At 37.9% G+C, this 24,357-nt stretch overlaps 1 protein-coding gene across 1 annotated transcript in view; it reads left to right on the top strand.

Annotated features, from left to right (window-relative positions):
* Positions 1–24,357, top strand: part of LOC132900964 (mitogen-activated protein kinase kinase kinase kinase 5-like) — an 80,128-nt gene that overhangs the window by 2,489 nt on the left and 53,282 nt on the right. Inside the window, exons 2-4 of the mRNA XM_060943369.1 lie at positions 20,941–20,998; positions 21,345–21,435; positions 22,983–23,047. Of these exons, the coding sequence (XP_060799352.1) occupies positions 20,941–20,998; positions 21,345–21,435; positions 22,983–23,047 (214 nt within the window). The remainder of the gene's footprint in view (positions 1–20,940; positions 20,999–21,344; positions 21,436–22,982; positions 23,048–24,357) is intronic.

Here is a 24,357-nt window from a genome sequence, read left to right as displayed (position 1 = left end):
ATGTGAGAAAAAAGAGGCCCTTGTTTGTTTGCTTTTTTAACGGTGAACTGAGGACTCGTCTTGAAATAGGTCTTAAATAGGTCAGAGTTTGACTCTGTTGAACCAACCACTGGTGTAAATTAAGCCTCGGGACACAACTTGACAGCAGACCAATTGGGGCTGTGGGTGTTTGTATGAAAACAAATCTACAGTGCAACTTTTATAGTGTGAAGTTGTGCATATACAGTAGCTGCCAGCCCATAACTAACTGGTCAAGAGTTAACTGTGAAAAAACCCCAGGAGAGATCTTTTTTAAATTCTTGCAAGAACCTATAGTGTCTATGGAGATCTGTTTTTTGACAATGCCATAATCAGAGAGTATCCAACATAGATTTGATCAGATATGAGTCATGGTTTGAAATATCCAGTCGAAACCATTTTGGGATTCTGGGTAATTTTGCGCAGTTTATGTTTCTCTTGACAGAACGTGAACATTCGTGAGAAAATCTAAGACTGAAATGCAGCCAAGAACTGCCTACTTTACCAGGATGAAGTCGCTAGATGTGGACATTGTGACCGTCCAATCACATAAGTTTATGTATATAAATAAATAAATGAATTAATCAAATTGCATTGAATTGAATCAAATTTTCCCAGATTTAACTCACCACATAAATCAACTTGTGATGTTATGAACTACTTTTGCGTCCTGTGATTAAATCGTACCTAAACACCAAACTGTACACTAACTGTTTATGGTCATGATGTTCACACACACACACACACACACTAAAGCAAGGTGACTAATGATGCTTGTGAGACAGATTTTCAGTTTTCTATTTCAGCTTTTCTCAGCCAATCACTTCTTTTTGACGCCCATTACTTGTTCAAATGAATTTTAGTACAAAATGTTTAATATGTGAATCTTCCTACATGCTGGATTGTTCCATTATACCAGTGACAGGGGGAGGAGTCAACCTTCAGAATTCCTTTGGATGGAAAGTTCAGTCTAGAACTGAACTCTAGGTACTTTTTGCCCCTCTGACTCCCCATGAGGCCTCTCTGTGTGTAAGTGGGGCACTAATGTTGATTACACCTGAACAAAAAGTATGTGTGTGTGTGTGTGTGTGTGTGTGTGTGTGTGTGTGTGTGTGTGTGTGTGTGTGTGTGTGAAAAGTATGATTGAGTGTTTGAGTTGAAGCACAGTGTGTGTTGATTCTGCTAGCTGCAAGATACCTAGGAGTGTGTGTGTGTGTGTGTGTGTGTGTGTTAGATTTAAATAGGGTTTAGAAATAGCAGTATGTATTAGTGTAAGGGTTAGGGCCTAAGATTAGAATTAAGGTTTGAAAACAAGCCTTTAGAGAATTTAGAGTTAGGCATCAAAGTTATGGCTTAAGTTTGGAAGTGGGGTTAAATTAGCATTCTAGGTTTAGAAGTAGGGTTTAGGTTTATGGTTATATGAAGGACTTAAAATTAGAATGTAGGATTTGATTTGTCATTTAAAATTGGGTTTAGAAGTAGATTATGGGTTAGAATTTAGTGATTAGAGTGAGGGTTTAAGATTCTAGTAAAGTGTTCAAACAAGGGTTAAACTTAGCATCTCGAGTCATGATTTTAGATTAGAATTAGGATTTAGAATTTTATGAGTTAGGTTTTAGTATAAGTGTTAGTCTTTAGGATCAGCGTTAGGCTTCAAGATTAGGATTTAGGATTAGAGTTTAGGATTAGGATTTAGGATTAGAATAAGAGTTTATTATTAGATTTAGGTGTGAGGATTACAGTTGTGATTTAGAATTCAAGCTGAAGTTTAGAATTACAGTAATGATTTTGGATTAGAGTTAGGCTTTAGTTAAAGTTTAGGATTAGGCTGAGGATTTGGGATTTGAGTTAAATATTAGACTGAGAGCTTTAGAACTAAGGACTGGAGTTACTTTAGGACTGGAGTTAAAAAGTGATTTAGAGTTGTGGGTTCCCTCTCTCTCTCTCTCTCTCTCTCTCTCTCTCTCTCTCTGTGTGAGGTTGACAGGAAACTGTGAATGTGCAACATACACCTGTGCAGGTAAACAGTGAATTTCTGAGAAACAGAAAATTGAAAGCCCAAGTGATTCCATAAGTGTGCACTTCCACATTCGCAGGAAGCCTGAGCAACATGGCAAATTGATGGATAAAAGTGTTGAAGGAGATCAAATGTGAAAGGGCAAACAATTACTTTTAGAACCTCAAGTTCCTCTTTTGGTGTATCAGTTATGGGTTGGTCGGCTGCAATTGCATAAATAGCAGTGTTTAAAAATATTGTTGAACAAAAAGAAACCAAACGTACCACTGGTAATTCACAGTAAGATGTAGACGGTACATGCTGTTTCCTTGAGAATCAGATATCCCACAATGCACCACACATTCGTCAAATGATGCACACTGACACACATGGGGACAGAGCACCAATAATGTGTGCTTGTCACCTATATGCTGGACAGGATGAGTAATTGGGACATGCAGAATGGTAGTGCTTATGTGGACTAGAGAGTACGTAGGGCATGTGGTTTGTAACACATCCACAGTGGACTAATGAGTGTGTTTAGAGTAAATAATACACAGATTGAGATTAGAGCTGGGATTTTAAGATTAGAATTAGGATAAATTGAAATTGAAATGAATTAGGATTAGGATTTACAATTCAACGTTTACAGTATGTTGAGTTATGGGTTAAAGTTACAGTTTAAGGTTAGAGTTGGGGTTAAACTACCATTCTTCGCTTTAGAATTAGGGTTTAGGTTTAGAGTTATGTTTACAGTTTCGGTAGTGTTTGTGGTTACTGGTTGGTTTAATCATTTAAATGTAGGCATTAGAATTAGTGTTATGGCTTAGACTTAGGGGTTAGAGAGAGTTAGGGTTTAAGATTACTGTAAAGGGTTAGAGCAAGTGGTTTAAATTAGCATTCAGGATTAGATTTATGTGGCTTTATGGAGTTTGTGTGGCCTATATAATAAATACTATGTGTGGTTTGGGACACATCCAGAGTGGACTGATGATGGTGTGATTTTATGATGGTGTTTATGTGACCAGTATCGTGAATAGGATGTGTGGTTTGGGACACATCAAGAGCAGACTGATCAGCATGTCTATATGCTGTATATAGTGAATAGTCCATGTGGTCTGGGACACACCCCCAGTGGACTGATGACAGTGGGGCATTTGTGATGGTACAGTATTTACAGTGGGGCAAAAAAGTATTTAGTCAGTCACCAATTGTGCAAGTTCTCCCACTTAAAAAGATGAGAGAGGCCTGTAATTTTCATCATAGGTATACCTCAACTATGAGAGACAAAATGAGAAAAAAAAATCCAGAAAATCACATTGTCTGATTTTTAAAGAATTTATTTGCAGATTATGGTGGAAAACAAGTATTTGGTCAATAACAAACGTTCATCTCAATACTTTGTTATATACCCTTTGTTGGCAATGACAGAGGTCAAACGTTTTCTGTAAGTCTTCACAAGGTTTTCACACACTGTTGCTGGTATTTTGGCCCATTCCTCCATGCAGATCTCCTCTAGAGCAGTGATGTTTTGGGGCTGTCGCTGGGCAACACGGACTTTCAACTCCCTCCAAAGATTTTCTATGGGGTTGAGATCTGGAGACTGGCTAGGCCACTCCAGGACCTTGAAATGTTTCTTATGAAGCCACTCCTTCGTTGCCCAGGCGGTGTGTTTGGGATCATTGTCATGCTGAAAGACCCAGCCACGTTTCATCTACAATGCCCTTGCTGATGGAAGGAGGTTTTCACTCAAAATCTCACGATACATGGCCCCATTCATTCTTTCCTTTACTCAGATCAGTTGTCCTGGTCCCTTTGCAGAAAAACAGCCCCAAAGCATGATGTTTCCACCCCCATGCTTCACAGTAGGCATGGTGTTCTTTGGATGCAACTCAGCATTCTTTCTCCTCCAAACACAACAAGTTGAGTTTTTACCAAAAAGTTCTATTTTGGTTTCATCTGACCATATAACATTCTCCCAATCCTCTCCTGGATCATCCAAATGCTCTCTAGCAAACTTCAGACGGGCCTGGACATGTACTGGCTTAAGCAGGGGAACACGTCTGGCACTGCAGGATTTGAGTCCCTGGCGGCGTAGTGTGTTACTGATAGTAGCCTTTGTTACTTTGGTCCCAGCTCTCTGCAGGTCATTCACTAGGTCCCCCCGTGTGGTTCTGGGATTTTTGCTCACCATTCTTGTGATCATTTTGACCCCACAGGGTGAGATCTTGCATGGAGCCCCAGATCGAGGGAGATTATCAGTGGTCTTGTATGTCTTCCATTTTCTAATAATTGCTCCCACAATTTATTTCTTCCCACCAAGCTGCTTACCTATTGCAGATTCAGTCTTCCCAGCCTGGTGCAGGTCTACAATTTTGTTTCTGGTGTCCTTTGACAGCTCTTTGGTCTTGGCCATAGTGGAGTTTAGAGTGTGACTGTTTGAGGTTGTGGACAGGTGTCTTTTATACTGATAACGAGTTCAAACAGGTGCCATTAATACAGGTAACGAGTGGAGGACAGAGGAGCCTCTTAAAGAAGTTGTTACAGGTCTGTGAGAGCCAGAAATCTTGCTTGTTTGTAGGTGACCAAATAATTATTTTACCAAGGAATTTACCAATTAATTCATTAAAAATCCTACAATGTGATTTTCTGGATTCTTTCCCCCCATTCTGTCTCTCATAGTTGAAGTGTACGTACGGTATGATGAAAATTACAGGCCTCTCTCATCTTTTTAAGTGGGAGAACTTGTACAATTGGTGACTGACTAAATACTTTTTTGCCCCACTGTATGTGGTCAGTATATCAAACAGGATGTGTGATTTGAGACACGTCCACAGTGGAATTATGACACTGAAGCATTTGTGATGGTGTTTATTTGAGCAAGAATAGTTTCAGTGGTTTATGACAAATACACAATGTTTTTGTCACCAATGTATTGAACAGGGTGACTGTTTTCATTAAACTGTGTAGTACATGAGTGTAACTGGAAAGAAATAAGCCCAGATTAATCACAGCCTCAGATGTTTTGCCCACAAAGCGTTTGATATCTACTCAGCACTTTTCTGGCTACAAGCTTCAGGATCTTGAAGGTTGCAATTTGATTGACTCTCCTCACTTCCAGATATCTTTTTCCAACTGGAAAATAAACTATGGAACATTGTGATGTAATGAGCTTTTTCTGAAACACATCTTGTCTTTATTATACTGAATAAAAATCACAGAATTTGAAATCACTGGCTGATATCAGCAGAAAATACTGGATTGGATATTGGAAGGGAAATAAAGACCAAATATTATACCATTTTGTAACATACAACTGCAATATGGCATTACTTTTATGTTAAAGTTATAAGATTAAGAAGTTAACCCTTTGAAGCAAAACATATGCACACCCCTTCTAATACACAACATGGGTCAAAAATGACCCGCATTCATTTTCCAGGTTATTTCATGCTGACTGAGTTTTTCTTTGCTCTATCTTTTGAAATCAATTTATTTTATGATTGAATATTCCAAGTATTCTTTAAATATCTTGTTTTTAATTACCACAAATCATTAATTTAGTTTTTTCTTTCCTACTTTATGAACAAAAATACTTTTTATATTACTACACATGGGTCATCCAAGTGTGATTTAAAATTAAATGTCTTAATACTATAATAATAATTTGTTTAAAGTAATTACTTTAGCAGTGAATGGGGCCAGTTATTTATTTATTAACTATGTAGTTAGCTAAGCCAACTACAATAAAATTAGCTAACTAAAGTAGAATATGTCAACAGCTCGGTAGCTAATAGTAATTACTTGTAACTTTCTGACAAGTAATCTACTCACTCTCAAGGTAACCTAAACATGATCAATTTTTTTCTAAGGTAATGTTAGAACAATTGAAAAACATTACTTGCATGTATTAGATGTGCAAAGGGCGCTGTGCTGAGCTGTGAAATGTCTGACACAAGCACAATTCACAGTTCCCACCAAACGCTGTAGTAAATGCATGCGGGTCGTTTCTGACCCATGTGTGTAAACTTGATGTAGAATTACAAAAGCTGTGCTTGTTCATAACTTAAGAAAGGGAAAATAAAAATGATGATTTGTGCTAAACAAAAACAAGATATTTACTGCATGTTTGGAAAAGTAAATGACAAAATGAATTTATTTCAAAAGTATATCATAGAAACACTCAGCCGTACATGAAATAACCTGGAAAATGAATGCAGGTCGTTTTTGACCCATGTTGTGCATTAGAAGGGTAGTGATACAAAAAGGGTTTTTATTCAAAAAGTAAGAAAGGAAAAAATAAAATAAGGATGTATGATGATCAAAAACAAGTTAATTGAGGAATACCTTGAATACTGAATGATGGAATTAATTTATTGCAAAGATATAGAAGATAAAAACTCAGCCGGGTCACTTTTGACCCATGTTTTGCATCAAAGGGTTAAGATAATCAGATCGTTTAATTGCACACAAAATAAACCTGGGTTCAGAGCAGTTCATATCAAAATCTCAGTCTGGTCTGAAAACCACAGAAGAATCCCAGCAGCTAATTATGCTGAGATATTCATGCAAAGTCATAATCCTCAAGGCTTGAGATAGAACAGCGTAAACATGACACCAGAACATATACAACTTCAGAATTGTTATGATATTTCAAAGAATGGATTCCAAACACATACGCTTTACATACACAGATACAGTATGAGTCAAAAGTTTGGACAGGCCGTCTATTTAATTCACTGTTTTTCTTTATTTTTATTAATTAAAAGTCACTTCATGTCTTAAAGTAATGATATTCTGCTCTTTCTCTTTACTTAGTTGAGCGGTTTTTGACATAATATGGATTACTACAGTTGTGGTGTGGAATAGGGCTATTTGCTGTATTTTTATTATTTACTATTTACTGTTTGATCTCAAACGCATTAAGAGGCACGAAACTTGTCCATTAATTAACTTTTGACAAGGCACACCCATTAATTGAAAAGCATTCCAGGTGACTACCTCATGAAGCTGGTTAAGATAACGCCAATAGTGTGCAAAGAATCATCAAGGTAAACGCTGGCTACTTTGAAGAATCTAAAATATCAAACAAAACTTTTTTTTTTAAAACACTTTTTTGTTTGCCACATAATTCCATAGACACTCACTGGCTACTTTATTAGGAATGCCCCTACATACACCTGCTGTTTTATACAGTTCTCTAATCAGCCAAGCCATTGACAGCAGCACGATGTATCAAATCATGCAGATACAAGTCAAGAGCTTCAGTTCATGTTCACGTCAAACATCAAAATGGGAAAAATTGCGATCTCAAGGTGACTTTCACTGTGGCATGGTTGTTGGTTTGAGCCAGATGGGCTGGTTTGAGTATTTCAGAAACTGCTGACCTCCTGGGGTTTTCACACATAACAATCTCTAGAGTTTACACAGAATGGCGTGAAAAAAAAAACATTGAGTGATTGAGTAATAGTTCTGTGGGTGGAAGCAAACGCCTTGCTGATAAGAGAGGTCAGAGGAAAATGGCAAGATTGGTTCGAGCCACCAGGAAGGATATAGTAACTCATATAATCACGCTTTACAACTGTGGTGAGCAGAAAAGCATCTCAGCATGCAACAGCAGAACAACACATTGGGTTCCAGTCCTGCAGCCAAGATCTTAGAATCAAGAACAAGTTCCTATTAAAGTGGCCGGTGAATGTATGTTCCAGATGTTATTTCATCATTTCGATATCTTCAGTATTGTTCGACAGTGTAGAAAATAGTGAAAATACAGACACCTATGAATGAGTAGGGCTGTACAAACTTTTGACTGGTGCTGTGTATAAATCATGGATTTGAGCCTAATGATTGCATCATAGGCGGCACGGTGGTGTAGTGGTTAGCGCTGTCGCCTCACAGCAAGAAGGTCCGGGTTCGAGCCCCGTGGCCGGCGAGGGCCTTTCTGTGCGGAGTTTGCATGTTCTCCCCGTGTTCGCGTGGGTTTCCTCCGGGTGCTCCGGTTTCCCCCACAGTCCAAAGACATGCAGGTTAGGTTAACTGGTGACTCTAAATTGAGCGTAGGTGTGAATGTGAATGGTTGTCTGTGTCTATGTGTCAGCCCTGTGATGACCTGGCGACTTGTCCAGGGTGTACCCCGCCTTTCGCCCGTAGTCAGCTGGGATAGGCTCCAGCTTGCCTGCGACCCTGTAGAACAGGATAAAGCGGCTAGAGATAATGAGATGAGATGAGATTGCATCATACATTATAAGAAAAATAAAAAGTACAAATATGGGGAATACTGTTAATTGTTAATTTTATTACTATTATGTGAAAACAGCTTTGTTTACTTGTTGATGTTTTTATATTTGGCGTGAATCAGTGTTTCACTTTAATCACAGTTCTTTTATTTTTAAATAATTGTGCACAACGATATTTGCATTGTTTTTTCTTGCTTGGTTCGGAGGCAAGCATCCCACTCTACAACCAATGTTAGAAGTCTGATTTTTGCTGACTAAGTTCAGTGTATTCTTTATTCTCTTCCCTATTATGGTTTCTGAAGTGTCCTTGTTTCATCTCACTGCTGACTCGGTCTTCCTGACCAGTTTTTTTTTTCTTTCAATTTGTTCAGATCCTTTTTTTCTTCTTCTCAACCCTGCATACAGTTGCAAAAAAAACAGTACACTCTGCAAGCTTGAATCATTTCTACTTACTTCGATAATTATCAGGATGTAGATGATGTATAATTGCAGACACACATTGCAACTCTCATTAGCCACATTGATAAAGTGCTAGCTCGAATAGGATAATTACCAGTCCAAGTAATGTGTATTGTATTGAGCAGTTTACTGAGGAAATGATTAAGCTGAACGTGTTAATGAATGTAGGAAGAAGTAGTGAGGTCTGAGGGATAAATATTGAGAAAATGAAGGGCAGAGAAAAAGGAAGACATCTTGGTGAGAAGCCCTAACCTTTATATATTTATGTGGGAATTGTTAAATGTTTTACTGTGGTTAGGACATGCCCACATTAAACTGATAATCATGAGATGTTTGTCATGCTGTTTATGTGACCTATATAATGAAAAGGATGTTTGGTTTTGGATATTGGATCGTGTCATAGATCACAGGTTTGGAACATGGCCAAAGTTAACATGCATGTTGAAATGGTTATGTAAAGTGTTATGTTAGATATGTTCATGCATAAAATTTGGGAATTTGTACCTAGTTACTGAGCCATTTCATACAGAACCATGTAAGGAACAACAACAAAAAAATCCTGATAAAAAAGATCCGCCTCATAACCTAATCTAACTGAGTCAACAGTTTGACTCCAGTGATCTAAAATGGATGCCAGTAGAATGTTTGAGGTCCTAGATAGCCATTTGTACTCAACCTAACCTTAATCAATTATACAAGTTCATATATTATTTCTAATCTGTTATTTGTAATTCTCACATTGATTTTAGTGTGAATTGTGAATTGTAATTTTATTTGTAAACATCCATGTTTTGGACATTCTGAACGTTAGCCTGCTGTTAATACTTACTACATTAGTGAAATGCCTCCTTTTATGTATAGATACAACAACGGCGTATTCAACACAAGCGACTGTCTAGTATCTTCTCTGAAAAAAAGAAAGACAAAAAGCCTATTATAGGTGACATTCTGTAGTCTCACTTCGTTCTTTCAACCTCTTTAGGAGCTTTGTTGTGTTAAAGCAGTGTGCAAAATGCAAATGAGGGGATGTGGGACCTTTTCATTCCTCAGAGAGAGAGACCGAGAAGAATGATAAACTGTTCAACGTACTATGAAACCTGATTTGATCATTAATCTTACAAATGTTAGAATTTGCATGCAGCCAGATGAAGTAGAAGCATATGTGTGCGTTGGAAGAGGGGGCGAATTTTCTGTGCTTGGATGGTTACAAAGTCTAGTAAGTAAAAGTGTGATAATGAAGATGTTTTTGATCTGAGCTGAGATTTTACACGTGATTTGTATTGTTCATCTCAAATGGATGGGAAAAGACCTGATATCATCACAGGATGATATCCTTTAAGCTGCCATAGAATTACACTTACACTAAATGATCATGCTTAACTTCATACTTAAAATAAAACCTAATCGGATGTCAAATACACAAGACGCTCAATGTTCAAGTGGTTAAAGTCAGCAGAATTGAGTGATGCTAGGCAACTGGGCAATATGGATGCATGAAGGCTTCTCGCTGTTACTATAAAAGAGGCTAATGATTCAGCTAGCTATCATGTAGCCAGAAAGTCTGATTTATGGACAATGTAAAGTAAGAGTGACAACAAGAAAAAAAAAACTGTAAGGACAAAAACCATTTCCTTCAGATGCCTTGGTGAATTGCTGGGAAAAGACTTCTTATGACTAAAGTGACAATATTCACCAAATCATTCATAAGGAATCATTTACAAGTCATTTAAAAGAAAAGTGACATTGGAAATGATCCAAAGCTCTCAGAAATAGCAACATTTCTCTCAAATGTGTTGGTACATTACTAAAAAGACTTTGGAGCAACCAAAAAATTTACAATTTTAGCTAGCTTGTATATAGCTAGCTAAAAATGTACAATTTTAGCGAGCTCATATACAGTGGGGCAAAAAAGTATTTAGTCAGTCACCAATTGTGCAAGTTCTCCCACTTTGTGTGGCCTATATAATAAATACTATGTGTGGTTTGGGACACATCCAGAGTGGACTGATGATGGTGTGATTTTATGATGGTGTTTATGTGACCAGTATCGTGAATAGGATGTGTGGTTTGGGACACATCAAGAGCAGACTGATCAGCATGTCTATATGCTGTATATAGTGAATAGTCCATGTGGTCTGGGACACACCCCCAGTGGACTGATGACAGTGGGGCATTTGTGATGGTACAGTATTTACAGTGGGGCAAAAAAGTATTTAGTCAGTCACCAATTGTGCAAGTTCTCCCACTTAAAAAGATGAGAGAGGCCTGTAATTTTCATCATAGGTACACTTCAACTATGAGAGACAAAATGAGAAAAAAAATCCAGAAAATCACACTGTCTGATTTTTAAAGAATTTATTTGCAAATTATGGTGGAAAATAAGTATTTGGTCAATAACAAAAGTTCATCTCAATACTTTGTTATATACCCTTTGTTGGCAATGACAGAGGTCAAACGTTTTCTGTAAGTCTTCACAAGGTTTTCACACACTGTTGCTGGTATTTTGGCCCATTCCTCCATGCAGATCTCCTCTAGAGCAGTGATATTTTGGGGCTGTCGTTGGGCAACACGGACTTTCAACTCCCTCCAAAGATTTTCTATGGGGTTGAGATCTGGAGACTGGCTAGGCCACTCCAGGACCTTGAAATGCTTCTTACGAAGCCACTCCTTCGTTGCCCGGTCGGTGTGTTTGGGATCATTGTCATGCTGAAAGACCCAGCCACGTTTCATCTTCAATGCCCTTGCTGATGGAAGGAGGTTTTCACTCAAAATCTCACGATACATGGCCCCATTCATTCTTTCCTTTACACGGATCAGTCGTCCTGGTCCCTTTGCAGAAAAACAGCCCCAAAGCATGATGTTTCCACCCCCATGCTTCACAGTAGGTATGGTGTTCTTTGGATGCAACTCAGCATTCTTTCTCCTCCAAACACGACAAGTTGAGTTTTTACCAAAAAGTTCTATTTTGGTTTCATCTGACCATATGACATTCTCCCAATCCTCTTCTGGATCATCCAAATGCTCTCTAGCAAACTTCAGACGGGCCTGGACATGTACTGGCTTAAGCAGGGGGACATGTCTGGCACTGCAGGATTTGAGTCCCTGGCGGCGTAGTGTGTTACTGATGGTAGCCTTTGTTACTTTGGTCCCAGCTCTCTGCAGGTCATTCACTAGGTCCCCCCATGTGGTTCTGGGATTTTTGCTCACCGTTCTTGTGATCATTTTGACCCCATGGGGTGGGATCTTGCGTGGAGCCCCAGATCGAGGGAGATTATCAGTGGTCTTGTATGTCTTCCATTTTCTAATAATTGCTCCCACAGTTGATTTCTTCCCACCAAGCTGCTTACCTATTGCAGATTCAGTCTTCCCAGCCTGGTGCAGGTCTACAATTTTGTTTCTGGTGTCCTTTGACAGCTCTTTGGTCTTGGCCATAGTGGAGTTTGGAGTGTGACTGTTTGAGGTTGTGGACAGGTGTCTTTTATACTGATAACGAGTTCAAACAGGTGCCATTAATACAGGTAACGAGTGGAGGACAGAGGAGCCTCTTAAAGAAGAAGTTACAGGTCTGTGAGAGCCAGAAATCTTGCTTGTTTGTAGGTGACCAAATACTTATTTTACCGAGGAATTGACCAATTAATTCATTAAAAATCCTACAGTGTGATTTCCTGGATTCCTCTCCCCCCCCATTCTGTCTTTCATAGTTGAAGTGTACCTATGATGAAAATTACAGGCCTCTCTCATCTTTTTAAGTGGGAGAACTTGCACAATTGGTGGCTGACTAAATACTTTTTTGCCCCACTGTATAGCTGGCTTATAAGTCAATGTATAAAAACAATGTAATAACAGTGGGAATGGAAACGATACACAGTTATCAGGAATATCAATAATTCTCTCAGATGTGTTGGGAAAATACTAAGAAATAATCCTATATGATTACAATTACAATATTACAAGGGTACGTTACCTTTTTGTCATTTGAGAACAATGTAAAAGTGAAGTGACAGTAGAAATGCAACAAAAATGTCTAAAATGTCAACATTTCTCTCACATGTCTTGGGTAATCAATGAGAATTTATTGAATTTTCAACAATTTTAGTTACCTCACAGATGTGTTGCTAAATTGCTAAGAAAAGACCCCATATGACTAAAGTTAAAATTTTACCAAGATGACCTGTAGCCATTTAGTCATTTGAGAACAATGCATTGGCAAAGTGACAGTGGAAATGACACAACAGTCTCTGGAATATCAACATTTTCCTCAGATGTGTGAACAAATTGCTAAGAGAAGACATCATATGACTAAAATGACTATTTTTGCTTCCTGCTACGTAGCAAATTTGTTTACAAAGAGGAAATGAGACACTTTCTGGAATATAAACAATACACCCTCAGATTTATTGATAAATTAGTAAGAATAGACTATATGGCTAAAATGACCACTGTGATTGGCTGACATGTAGCTCTTCAGTCATTTGAGAACAATGTAATGACAAAGTGACAGTGCAAATTACATAAATGTCAGGAATATCAAGAGTTCTTTCAGATGTGTGGGTTAAAGTCTATGTACAACAACCACAACAATAACAATAACAACATTGTAGCTCATTGGCATGTAGCCATTTTTTTTATAAGAACAATGAAAAGGTACAGTAACAGAGAAAATGAGACCAAACCATTTGGGAATATCAACATTTCCCTCAAAAGTATTTATAAGTTCCAAATAAAAAACCCTGTGTGACTAAATATAACATAATGACACCATTATGTTAAAATTAGCATGACTGCTAACCAAACTGAAATGAGTAACAATTAAGATTGAGAAACAGTTGGGGATATTTTAAACTTATGAAAATCACAAAAGTGGGAACTTCATGTACAGTAGAATCTTCTAGTGAAGACAATGAACACATTTGAAGATGCTAGTAGCCATTAGTTTGTGCTTATCTGGCTGTAATTTCTCATCTCATTATCTCTAGCCGCTTTATCCTTCTACAGGGTTGCAGGCAAGCTGGAGTCTGTCCCAGCTAACTATGGGTGAAAGGCGGGGTACACCCTGGACAAGTCGCCAGGTCATCACAGGGCTGACACATAGACCAGACAACCATTCACACTCACACCTACGGTCAATTTAGAGTCACCAGTTAACCTAACCTGCATGTCTTTGGACTGTGGGGGAAACCGGAGCACCCGGAGGAAACCCATGCGGACACAGGGAGAACATGCAAACTCCACACAGAAAGGCCCTCACCGGCCCAGGGGCTCGAACCCAGGACCTTCTTGCTGTGAGGCGACAGCGCTAACCACTACACCACCATGCCGCCCTGGCTGTAATTTGGGTGCACAAAAACTACGCCTATCTTAAAGTGCTTTGTAGAGTTATTTAGTCTGTGAAACCAACTTATGATGTTGTTTCTGACATTGTATAACAGAGTATTATCATATAAAAGAATAAAACAAGTCTTATCTTGTAGCTAAAAACTTACTTCCCCAGCATACCAGCACCAGACTCAGCTAGGAGGCGTGGCCTAAAGCTTACAGATAGAATTGTATGTTCGACGTGATTTGGATGATGATTTATTTTGTATTTGTTTTGTTGATTTCTTTTTCTAAATTCTGTCCTTTCATTAAACATATCAAAGAATGTCTTTGGAGGGGATGATTTAGACATGCCATTTGTTAGCTGGTAGCTTCTCGATGGATTAGCTATGTTAACTCTCAATGCAATAGCTACATTAACTCTCAACGTATTAGCTATGTTAACTTTCGACGTATTAGCTACATTAACTCTCAACATATTAGCTGCATTAACTCTTGACGTATTAGCTACGTTAACTCTCAATGTATTAGCTGTTTTAACTCTCAACATATTAGCTGCATTAATGCTCAACATATTAACTACATTAAATCTCAACATATTAGCTACATTGACTCTTGACATGCTAGCTATGTTAACTCTCAACATATTAGCTACATCAACTCTCGACGTATTAGCTATGCTAATTCTCAATGTATTAGCTATGTTAACTCTTAATGTATTAGCTATGTTAACTCTTAATGTATTAGTTATGTTAACTGTCAACATATTAGCTACATTAACTCTTGACATATTAGCTACGTTAACTCTCGATGTATTGGCTACATTAACTCTTGACATATTAGCTACATTAACTCTCGATGTATTAGCTACATTAACTCTCAACATATTAGCTATGTTAACTCTTGATGTATTAGCTATGTTAACTCTCAACATATTAGCTACATTAACTCTCAACATATTAGCTACATTAACTTTCAACATATTAGCTATGTTAACTCTTGACGTATTAGCTGCATTAACTCTCGATGTATTAGCTACATTAACTCTCAACATATTAGCTATGTTAACTCTTGACATATTAATTACGTTAACTCTCGATGTATTAGCTACATTAACTCTCAATGTATTAGCTATATTAACTCTTGACATATTAGCTACATTAACCCTTGATGTATTAGCTATGTTAACAATAACATTGACTACAAAGACACATCAAACCAAACCAAAGTAAACATCACACACCAAACATGTCTTAGTTGATTAATTGAGCTCCACTTTTGATATCTAAGTGTCCCAGTGAGACTTGTAAGACCTGTGAGAATGTGTGTTTTCACTTTCAGTTCTTTGCTTACATTAAATACGCAGACCTAAATGCAAGTATGAAAAAAGGGTAAAGGTCAGTGTGTACTAAAGGCAACAAAGAAGCAGTGTGATGCAGGTTTGTGTACCCAGTGCCTGGATTGTGCGTGTGTGTGCATGTGTGTGTGCGCAGAAGGAAACACCCAGTGGGCTGCAGTGTGATGTACGCGTCTCCCTCCACCTACACAGCAAACCGTAATCTCTCCGTCGCCCACTGAGTTGAGTTCTGAGTAAACAACTCAAACTAGATTGATATAACTATACAACAATGCAGGGAAAACTTTGTGCTTGAATTGTGTGTATGATTTTTTTTAAATAGGCCAATGCATACATGATCAAATTTTGCTTGTGCAAAAATTTAGTTTAAGATTAATTTCTTTAGATTCAAATAAAAGAAATGGTTTGACTTAAAAAAAGACTAATTTTACACAATTTACCTCGATTAAGTGGATCAGACATGTTGAAATGTGTGACGTTTGATTCTAAGCTGCAATGGAGCTTTGATGATACATATCATACATAAACTGACATAAATTATCAAGTGTTTATATATGGTATGTGCCCTAATGTCATTATGTAAAACATTCGCCTTACATGCTAACATACAAGTGCATCTTAACCTTATTAAAAAATGTGAACATCTCATCTCATCTCATTATCTCTAGCCGCTTTATCCTGTTCTACAGGGTCGCAGGCAAGCTGGAGCCTATCCCAGCTGACTACGGGCGAAAGGCGGGGTACACCCTGGACAAGTCGCCAGGTCATCACAGGGCTAAAATGTGAACATGTTCTATTAAATAAATAAATGCAAATGAAATAAAAACATAATTGCATCTAACAAAATAATTATCCACTTGTAGTTACTACTACTGCTGCTACTTTATTAAAACGTAGCTACGTGCTACATAAAAAAACAGCTTTATGAATATTAATTAGCTTACTACTTATTAATTTACTAATATGCTAACATAATGAGTGGATACTAAGTTAAAGGTAAAAATACAGAATAGTTTATTGAAAGTTTCACATGAATACATGCTAACAGAGTTAGCCATGTGAATTAATTTACTGAATGAATCTCAATACAAAGGTTTTTGCATAGTTACCATAAGCATGTAAGATATAAATGCATAAAAACTAATATTAGTTTTGCTAATTAGTTATATTAATTAATGTGGAATCATGTTGAAAAATGTATATTAAATAAGCTTTATGTCTCATATGGTATATTATAGACATTAATTTTCAGGTTGTGTGTATGTGTGTGTGTGTGTGTGTGTGTGTGTGTGTGAACAGGTGGTCTTTGTGGAGGGAAAATACAGAAGTGAGATTATGAGTTACAACAAGCCTATATATATATATATATATATATATATATATATATATATATATATATATATATACACACACACACACACACACCAAGGCTAAATTTAACCTTTGTTTCCCAAACTGATACGTTCACCGTCACAGAGAGACATTAAAAGTCATTTTAATTTCAGTTGCTCGTCATACAGAAAATCATGCTAATTAGATTAAAACTCAGTAATGTATACTACAGTACATTAGAAAACTTGTCTACATATGAACTAATGTGCACATTCATTCATGCTTAATTATGTGGTAACTTGTCATTTTTGCAAACAAACTTAATGAAACATGATTATGCACTAATTACATATCGTTTTAGGTGTGCACTAATACTAATTCTAAGATACTAATCTTTATTAAAGCTTAGCTACTAACCTCCGCTCTCAATCAATACTCACAAATGATCAAATTAGTAGCTTTGTTAACATGCTAAATCCCATGTATAGTATATAATATGCTAATTAAAGATAAATGCATACGATTACAAACATGGGTAATGAATAATTACAGAAGTTTAATTAAAATAGTACTTAACCTTACTTAGTATTAACACCATGAATTAAAATATAGCTATAACTTCATCACAGAACTTTATTCATTTCTAAATCCAAACAAATGTATAATACATTTATTCAACTTAACAACGTTTACTAATTAAACATTGATGGATATGTATTAAAATGTTATATAAATCTGTGATGACTAACCATGGTTACTATGTAATTCAAGCTTCTAATTTATGATATACAGTATTAGGCCCCCTATTTTTTTTCATACAAACTTTGTTATAGATTTCTATTTTATGACTTCTACATTATCAAGTTGGTACAAAAACATTTTAGAATCCAAACGTTTGTTTTCCAGTGCAAAATTAAACGTTACAGAAAAAAAGTTTGTATCAGAGCAGCATATTCCATAAGAGAGCACTTTTCAGATTAAAAAAGAAAGCATAATGAAGGCTGCTGGGTTTTGGTGCAAAATGAAGACGCGAGTGTGACAGTCAAAGTGTCCAGAGGAACTGTGGCTGGTTCTGCAAGACGCTCAGTAAAACCTACAGCTCATTTCTGCATACAACCGCACTCACTGTACCTGAGACTACTGTTGTTGTTTTTTTAAAGCAAAGGGTCGACTCACACCAAATATTGACTTTGTTTCATTGATTATGGCTTACTGTTGTTTATAGTATTTTTTAAATGTTGAAACATTTAATTTCATTATTTTTGAAGTTGTTTTTGTTCTACAGCATTTCTTAATTAACTTTAATACTTATTGAGTGAGGGCGGCACGGTGGTGTAGTGGTTAGCGCTGTCGCCTCACAGCAAGAAGGTCCTGGGTTCGAGCCCCGGGGCCGGCGAGGGCCTTTCTGTGTGGAGTTTGCATGTTCTCCCCGTGTCCGCGTGGGTTTCCTCCGGGTGCTCCGGTTTCCCCCACAGTCCAAAGACATGCAGGTTAGGTTAACTGGTGACTCTAAATTGACCGTAGGTGTGAATGCGAGTGTGAATGGTTGTCTGTGTCTATGTGTCAGCCCTGTGATGACCTGGCGACTTGTCCAGGGTGTACCCCGCCTTTCGCCCGTAGTCAGCTGGGATAGGCTCCAGCTTGCCTGCGACCCTGTAGAAGGATAAAGCGGCTAGAGATAATGAGATGAGATGAGATGAGACTTATTGAGTGCAAAATTCATACAAATATGATCTAATGCACAATGTAATTTCTTTACATGTGCATACGACTATTGCACAGTACTGTACGTATTTAATACTGTATTTATGTCAGTACATACCTATATAACTACTTTATTGCAAATATCTATATAGTGTAATTATTAGAGATGACTAAATTCAACTGGACTCACAATCCAATCTAACTTAATAATACAGAATTAACAAACGGTAGATATTCTGCTATTACAATCTGCCCCATATTTGGAAATTGGATCAATCAAATTGGAAGAAGCCTAACTTTATTTGCTCCACTTGTATAGTGAGTAGTTTTAGTACTATGTTCTAGCTACTTAAGGATCCACATATACTGTCCATGCAAACAATTTCTAGCTACGTTATACCTTGAAACTGCACATCTTGGACGGCGGTTGTTGGATGATTTTAATTTAATAATGAGCAAGACATCAAACATTAACCCGATAAAAAAAACACGCAGCTTGTCATGTTACAGACAAAACTGCAAAGCTTAACTTAAAGTTTTAGCTTTAGAAAGTTTTTCTTTGTTAAATACAGCATGATTTTACAACCCGTTTGTGATTTGTCGAGTATCTGCCATACAAGTGCCTGAATGTGCTGTTCATAAACATAAACCTGTTATTTTCAGCTACGTCTCTTCCCTGACCTTTAACAAGTGTAGTTTAACCTGCAAAAACATGTCCTCCTCCTGTGGTTTTCTCAGTCCGGGTTCTCATGAAAGAGACCTCCCTTATACAATTAATTGAAGATGTGTTTTGCATCTGTTTGGCTGTTTAATTTCACACTGGAGCTACACGCTTACTGTAACTTATCTCAGTTTATTGTAATTAAATTCATAATATCTGCTTCGAGCTGCTTTCATTTATGGGGCGGCCATCTTGAACAACTAGAACGTTCATAACATTACTCTTATTAATTATTGTCAAGAATGACGCATCTTCAAAACACATATAAATATTCCGAAACAGTAACACAGTTATACAAGGCACTAAATTACGTTCAGGTGATATATGATTAAGTGTTACTTCATCGCTTGGAATCAAAAACACTTTCGGAACATTTAGTTGTTTTTCGGAGGTGCTTCGTAAATGGCATGTTACCATTTACGTACGTGTGTGTCTGTGGTCACTGCTGTCATTGCCATCGTCTGACTTTTCCTTCTTGTTCATCAAAAAGTCACTGATTATGTGTGTGTTTGTTTGTTTATAGGCCATTCTCATCTATGTATCTATTTTTAAGTCATGGTTAACCCCCAGATCTCTCCGTCCTCGTCCCTCGGCTCAACTACTTCATTTTCCACTCTTAAAGTCAAACGCCTATTTTTAACTTGAGCTACAGTGGGTGTGCATGTGGTCTGTCCCCATCACTGTTTAGTTACAATGAGGGTGAAAAAAATAATCTCTTAGAAATATGATTAAAAAAATGATTATAGAAAGTGAATCATTGTTCTATTCATTTAATTGAATTGAATACATTTCAGTGTTCAAATGCTGAAACTCAAAATCGCAATTAGGGTCATGCTACGGACTCAACTTAAGAAAAACTTTGCGTCACTTTGCACTTTAATGTAGTCCTTAATGGATCATACAGTATGTGGAGGTTTTTTTGCACGACACACAAAATGCCATCATACAATACCATATTCATAAAACAATGGCTTCTTTTTATTTTATGGAACTTAACACCAAAGCAAAAGAAAATAAACTTGCATTTTGTTTATTCAGCTTTGTCAAAGAATCAAAGTCATACTCCATATTATAAGTGAAGCCATGTACTTAAAACCAGGAAATAACAAAGAAAAACACACTAAAAACAAGGAAACCAGGCAAAGAAACAATATTCAGTTTATGACATTGAATCAAATTTGTGCTTTCAACATAGGAAAGTGGTTAAAGACACTGTTGCTAGGCAACTGGGATGTATATGCACTGAGTATAGGCTGGCTAATGACTATAGCAAGCTATAATATAGTGATTAAGTCCTTTATACTAACTTTGTAAATTCACAATGACAGTGAAAATGAGATAAAACCACTAGGAATATCAACATTTACCACAAACGTTCTGCTAACAAAACACTCCATATGACCAAAATTACTAGCAAGCTGCTGTGCAGCCAAATTTGCTTATAAAGACAATGTAAAGGCACTGTGACAGTGGAAACAAGATAAAACCACCAGAAATATCACCATTTACCTCAGACATGTTGGTAAATTGTGAAAGAAGATGCCATGTGACGACGAATTATACTTAGCACATTGATTGCTAAACCAACTTGCATGTTGGAAAAGTCAACATTGTGTCAAAATCTGAACTTATTGCCGTCAAAAAAGTTTAACTTCTGAAGTAGAAAATACTACAAAAGCTTCCAGTTACTAGCAAAGAACTTTAATTACTGATCTACTCCTGTGAAAGCTGAGTAACCCCATACAAGTAAAAACACACGAGCTGGTTATGACTATGTATCTGTATTTGTGTGTGTCCTCAGGCCCGGAACAAGCAGACAGGAGAACTGGCTGCCATAAAGATAATCAAGATGGAACCTGGTAAGGGAATTTTTGTGAGATCTAGTGTGGAAATTACATTTACAGTGACTCAAATGAACACTGTAAATGTTTGTTCATCTGCTAGCGATTTGAATATGAGATGCACTATTGGATCTTTTGAGAGCTCTAACGTTTAAAATCTCCCACGTCCACTAAATTAAATGATAATATATAAGGTAAGTACAGTAGGAGATAATGAGTGGACTCAGGTGTGTGCTAACAGGAAGGATAAAACATCCACTGCATGGGGTCCAACATGTTTGGCATTGACAAACCTTGTTTTAGAGATACAACATAGACCCTTATCCTCTTATTGATTCCTTTTTGTTTCCCTCTCTTCTCTCAGAGGATGATTTCTCAGTGATCCAGCAGGAAATCATGATGGTGAAGACCTGTAAGCACAGCAACATCGTGGCCTACTATGGCAGCTACATCAGGTCAGAGACAGAAAGAGGGAAACATTGTATAACCAGGAACAGTTCCTTGTATCATTGTGGGGTTTAAAGTAAAGGTGTGCTTCAAGACTGGAATATCATGGGACCCAACAAAAAATTTGCAGGAATTAAAAAAAAAACTTTCTTAAGGCTTATAATACAAGAGCATATAGGATGCTTGCGCTTAAATCTACAGTAAACACTTTCAGAGTCGAGAACCTATCCCTGGTGCACGGGGTATGCAGCAAGAATGCACCATGAATGAGAAGCCAGTCCACCAGAGGGGACTATGCACACACATTCTCATGCTCATTCACACCTAGTGGCAATTTAGCTTAGCCAATCCACCTACCAGCATGTCCAGAGAACCTGGGGGAAACCCAAATGGACACAAGGAGAACATTTAAAGCTCCATATAGAACGTCACCCAAGTTCAGGCTCAAACTGGGGGACCTCGGAGCTGAGAGGTGGCAGTGGTATATGCTGCACAACCATGCCACACTAATTTGTTGTTTGTTTTTGAGAAATAGAACCAAATAAGTTGTAGGCAGGTGCAAACCATAATAATTCCCTCTCAATTCTGCACACTTTCTCAAACACTCTTGACCAATCCCACCCATTCCTGCAAACATTCTCGACCAATCCCACCCACTCCCTCAAACACTCTTGACCAATCCAACCCATTCCCTCAAACATTTTTGACCAATCGCACTCATTCCTGCAATCACTGTTGATCAATCCCATCAACTTCCTCAAACACTCTTGACCGATCCCACCCACTCCCTCAAGCGCTCTCGACCAATCCAACCCACTCCCTCAAACACTCTTGATGAATCCAACCAATTCCCTTAAACACTCTTGACCAATCCCACCAGGTGAATTTCAGGTCTCATCTCATTATCTCTAGCCGCTTTATCCTTCTACAGGGTTGCAGGCAAGCTGGAGCCTATCCCAGCTGACTATGGGCGAAAGGCGGGGTACACCCTGGACAAGTCGCCAGGTCATCGCAGGGCTGACACATAGACACAGACAACCATTCACACTCACATTCACACCTACGGTCAATTTAGAGTCACCAGTTAACCTAACCTGCATGTCTTTGGACTGTGGGGGAAACCGGAGCACCCGGAGGAAACCCACGCGGACACGGGGAGAACATGCAGACTCCACACAGAAAGGCCCCTGTTGTTCACTGGGCTCAAACCCAGAACCTTCTTGCTGTGAGGCGACAGCGCTAACCACTACACCACCGTGCCGCCCTGAATTTCAGGTGTTATGGTATATTCTCTAATAAAAGAACATTCTCATGTTGGTGGTTCAGTATAGAAAGATCTAAGCCAAGGCATTAAAATCAACAAGTATGGCTTCTCAAATACCACACATACGATGCAAGACATCAAACCACACCTTTTGCTGTGTTTGCTACATGAAGATATCATTGAAACTGAGGGTTTGGTGTTGCAAGACATTTAATACAAACCCCTGCCATGTATAGATGTATTAAATGTATGGAAATTAGGCAGATAAATTTGTATTTGTGTCTATTTTAGGTCAAATAAACTCTGGATCTGTATGGAGTACTGTGGAGGGGGCTCCTTACAGGATATCTACCATGGTATGTGAAATCTATTGTGGCTTGCGTTATAAGACCTTTTTTTATAACAAGTTCTTATCAACTTCACTCTTCTCTGAACCATTTAGATTAACCCCAGTCTCCATGTTAAAGGTTGCTTTGTTGTCAACCAAGTCAAGTTTGTTAGATAACCATTAGATAACCTACCCAGAACTTACTTTATCTTTTAAACTCTCAAACAATGAACAGTTCTTAACATTTAATTTGCTCATATTTGTCACATGTGGTTTACACAGCCTACTAATGTCCTCTGCCTACACATGACAGATGCTGTCATTACTAAATATGACTACTGACACAATTTGAAGCAAAATAACTGGGTCAAATGCTCAGGAAATCATTTCAGCTGTACTGTTTGTGCTGCTTGGTGGAGAGCTTGAGGCTGTACCTAGTGCCAGCCAATGTCCAAGTTTTGATGACAAGTCAACAAAAACAGGATTGGAATGTAAGGTTTCTGTAGAGACTATGAATGGGTGACAAATTAAAGGGGGGAAAAAACCTCCGCTATCTGTTATGCTGTGGGGACATTTGTTAATTTTTGCTGGCATGGTCTGGGTCCAGTTGGCCTCTTAGAGGCATTTACCCATTTACCCACTAGCTAGTTTTCCCATATCATATGATAGCTACCAACTGGTTATGGCTAGCACCCTGACACACTCAGAGGAACGCACTATCTGCCCTCTTCTGCATACATAAGCTTATAGGTGCCACAATTGGCTAGTGTTGATCTGATTAACAGGGGAGACAGAATAACTCCATCCTTCCCTCCCATAAAGTATGGAGCAAGTTTTGCTTTCTGGGAATCCCAACCATGGATGGCTGTGGGATTTGATCTTCAGGATTTGACCTTGTGACCTCCTGATAATATGGCAAGACTTTTTTGGTTGTGCCACTCATGAGCCCCAGTACAAATATCTTTTTCCTTTAATTTGTCTTTATTCTGTAATAGTTAATATTTTCCTGTGCCTGTATCAAACTACACGATATTTTTGTCTTTCATGATGGACACCATGTCAGATTAGACATCATAGTGCCATAAATTATTGGTTGGTAGACTGGCAACACTACAAGTTTGACCCCAACCAATCATTGTTCATGTCCTTGTGTGTCGTTGGGGAGGAGGGTCAAGAAATTATCACTCATGGTTATAGAAGGAACATCAAACAACACATCACAGGGGTTGTCAAACAAGGCGAGAAAACACTGGAAATTTTTTGGCCATGACAAATAGTGTAAAAATTGGGCTTCATTCGTGTAGTCTGATCCTGGCATTACACTTCTCAGTTTACCAT

Source organism: Neoarius graeffei, chromosome 16 (genome assembly GCF_027579695.1).
Source record: "Neoarius graeffei isolate fNeoGra1 chromosome 16, fNeoGra1.pri, whole genome shotgun sequence".
In the NCBI taxonomy this organism is placed as follows: Eukaryota; Metazoa; Chordata; class Actinopteri; order Siluriformes; family Ariidae; genus Neoarius; species Neoarius graeffei.
The sequence above is the reverse complement of the archived record's forward strand: the minus strand, read 5'-3'. Positions and strand labels throughout refer to the sequence as shown.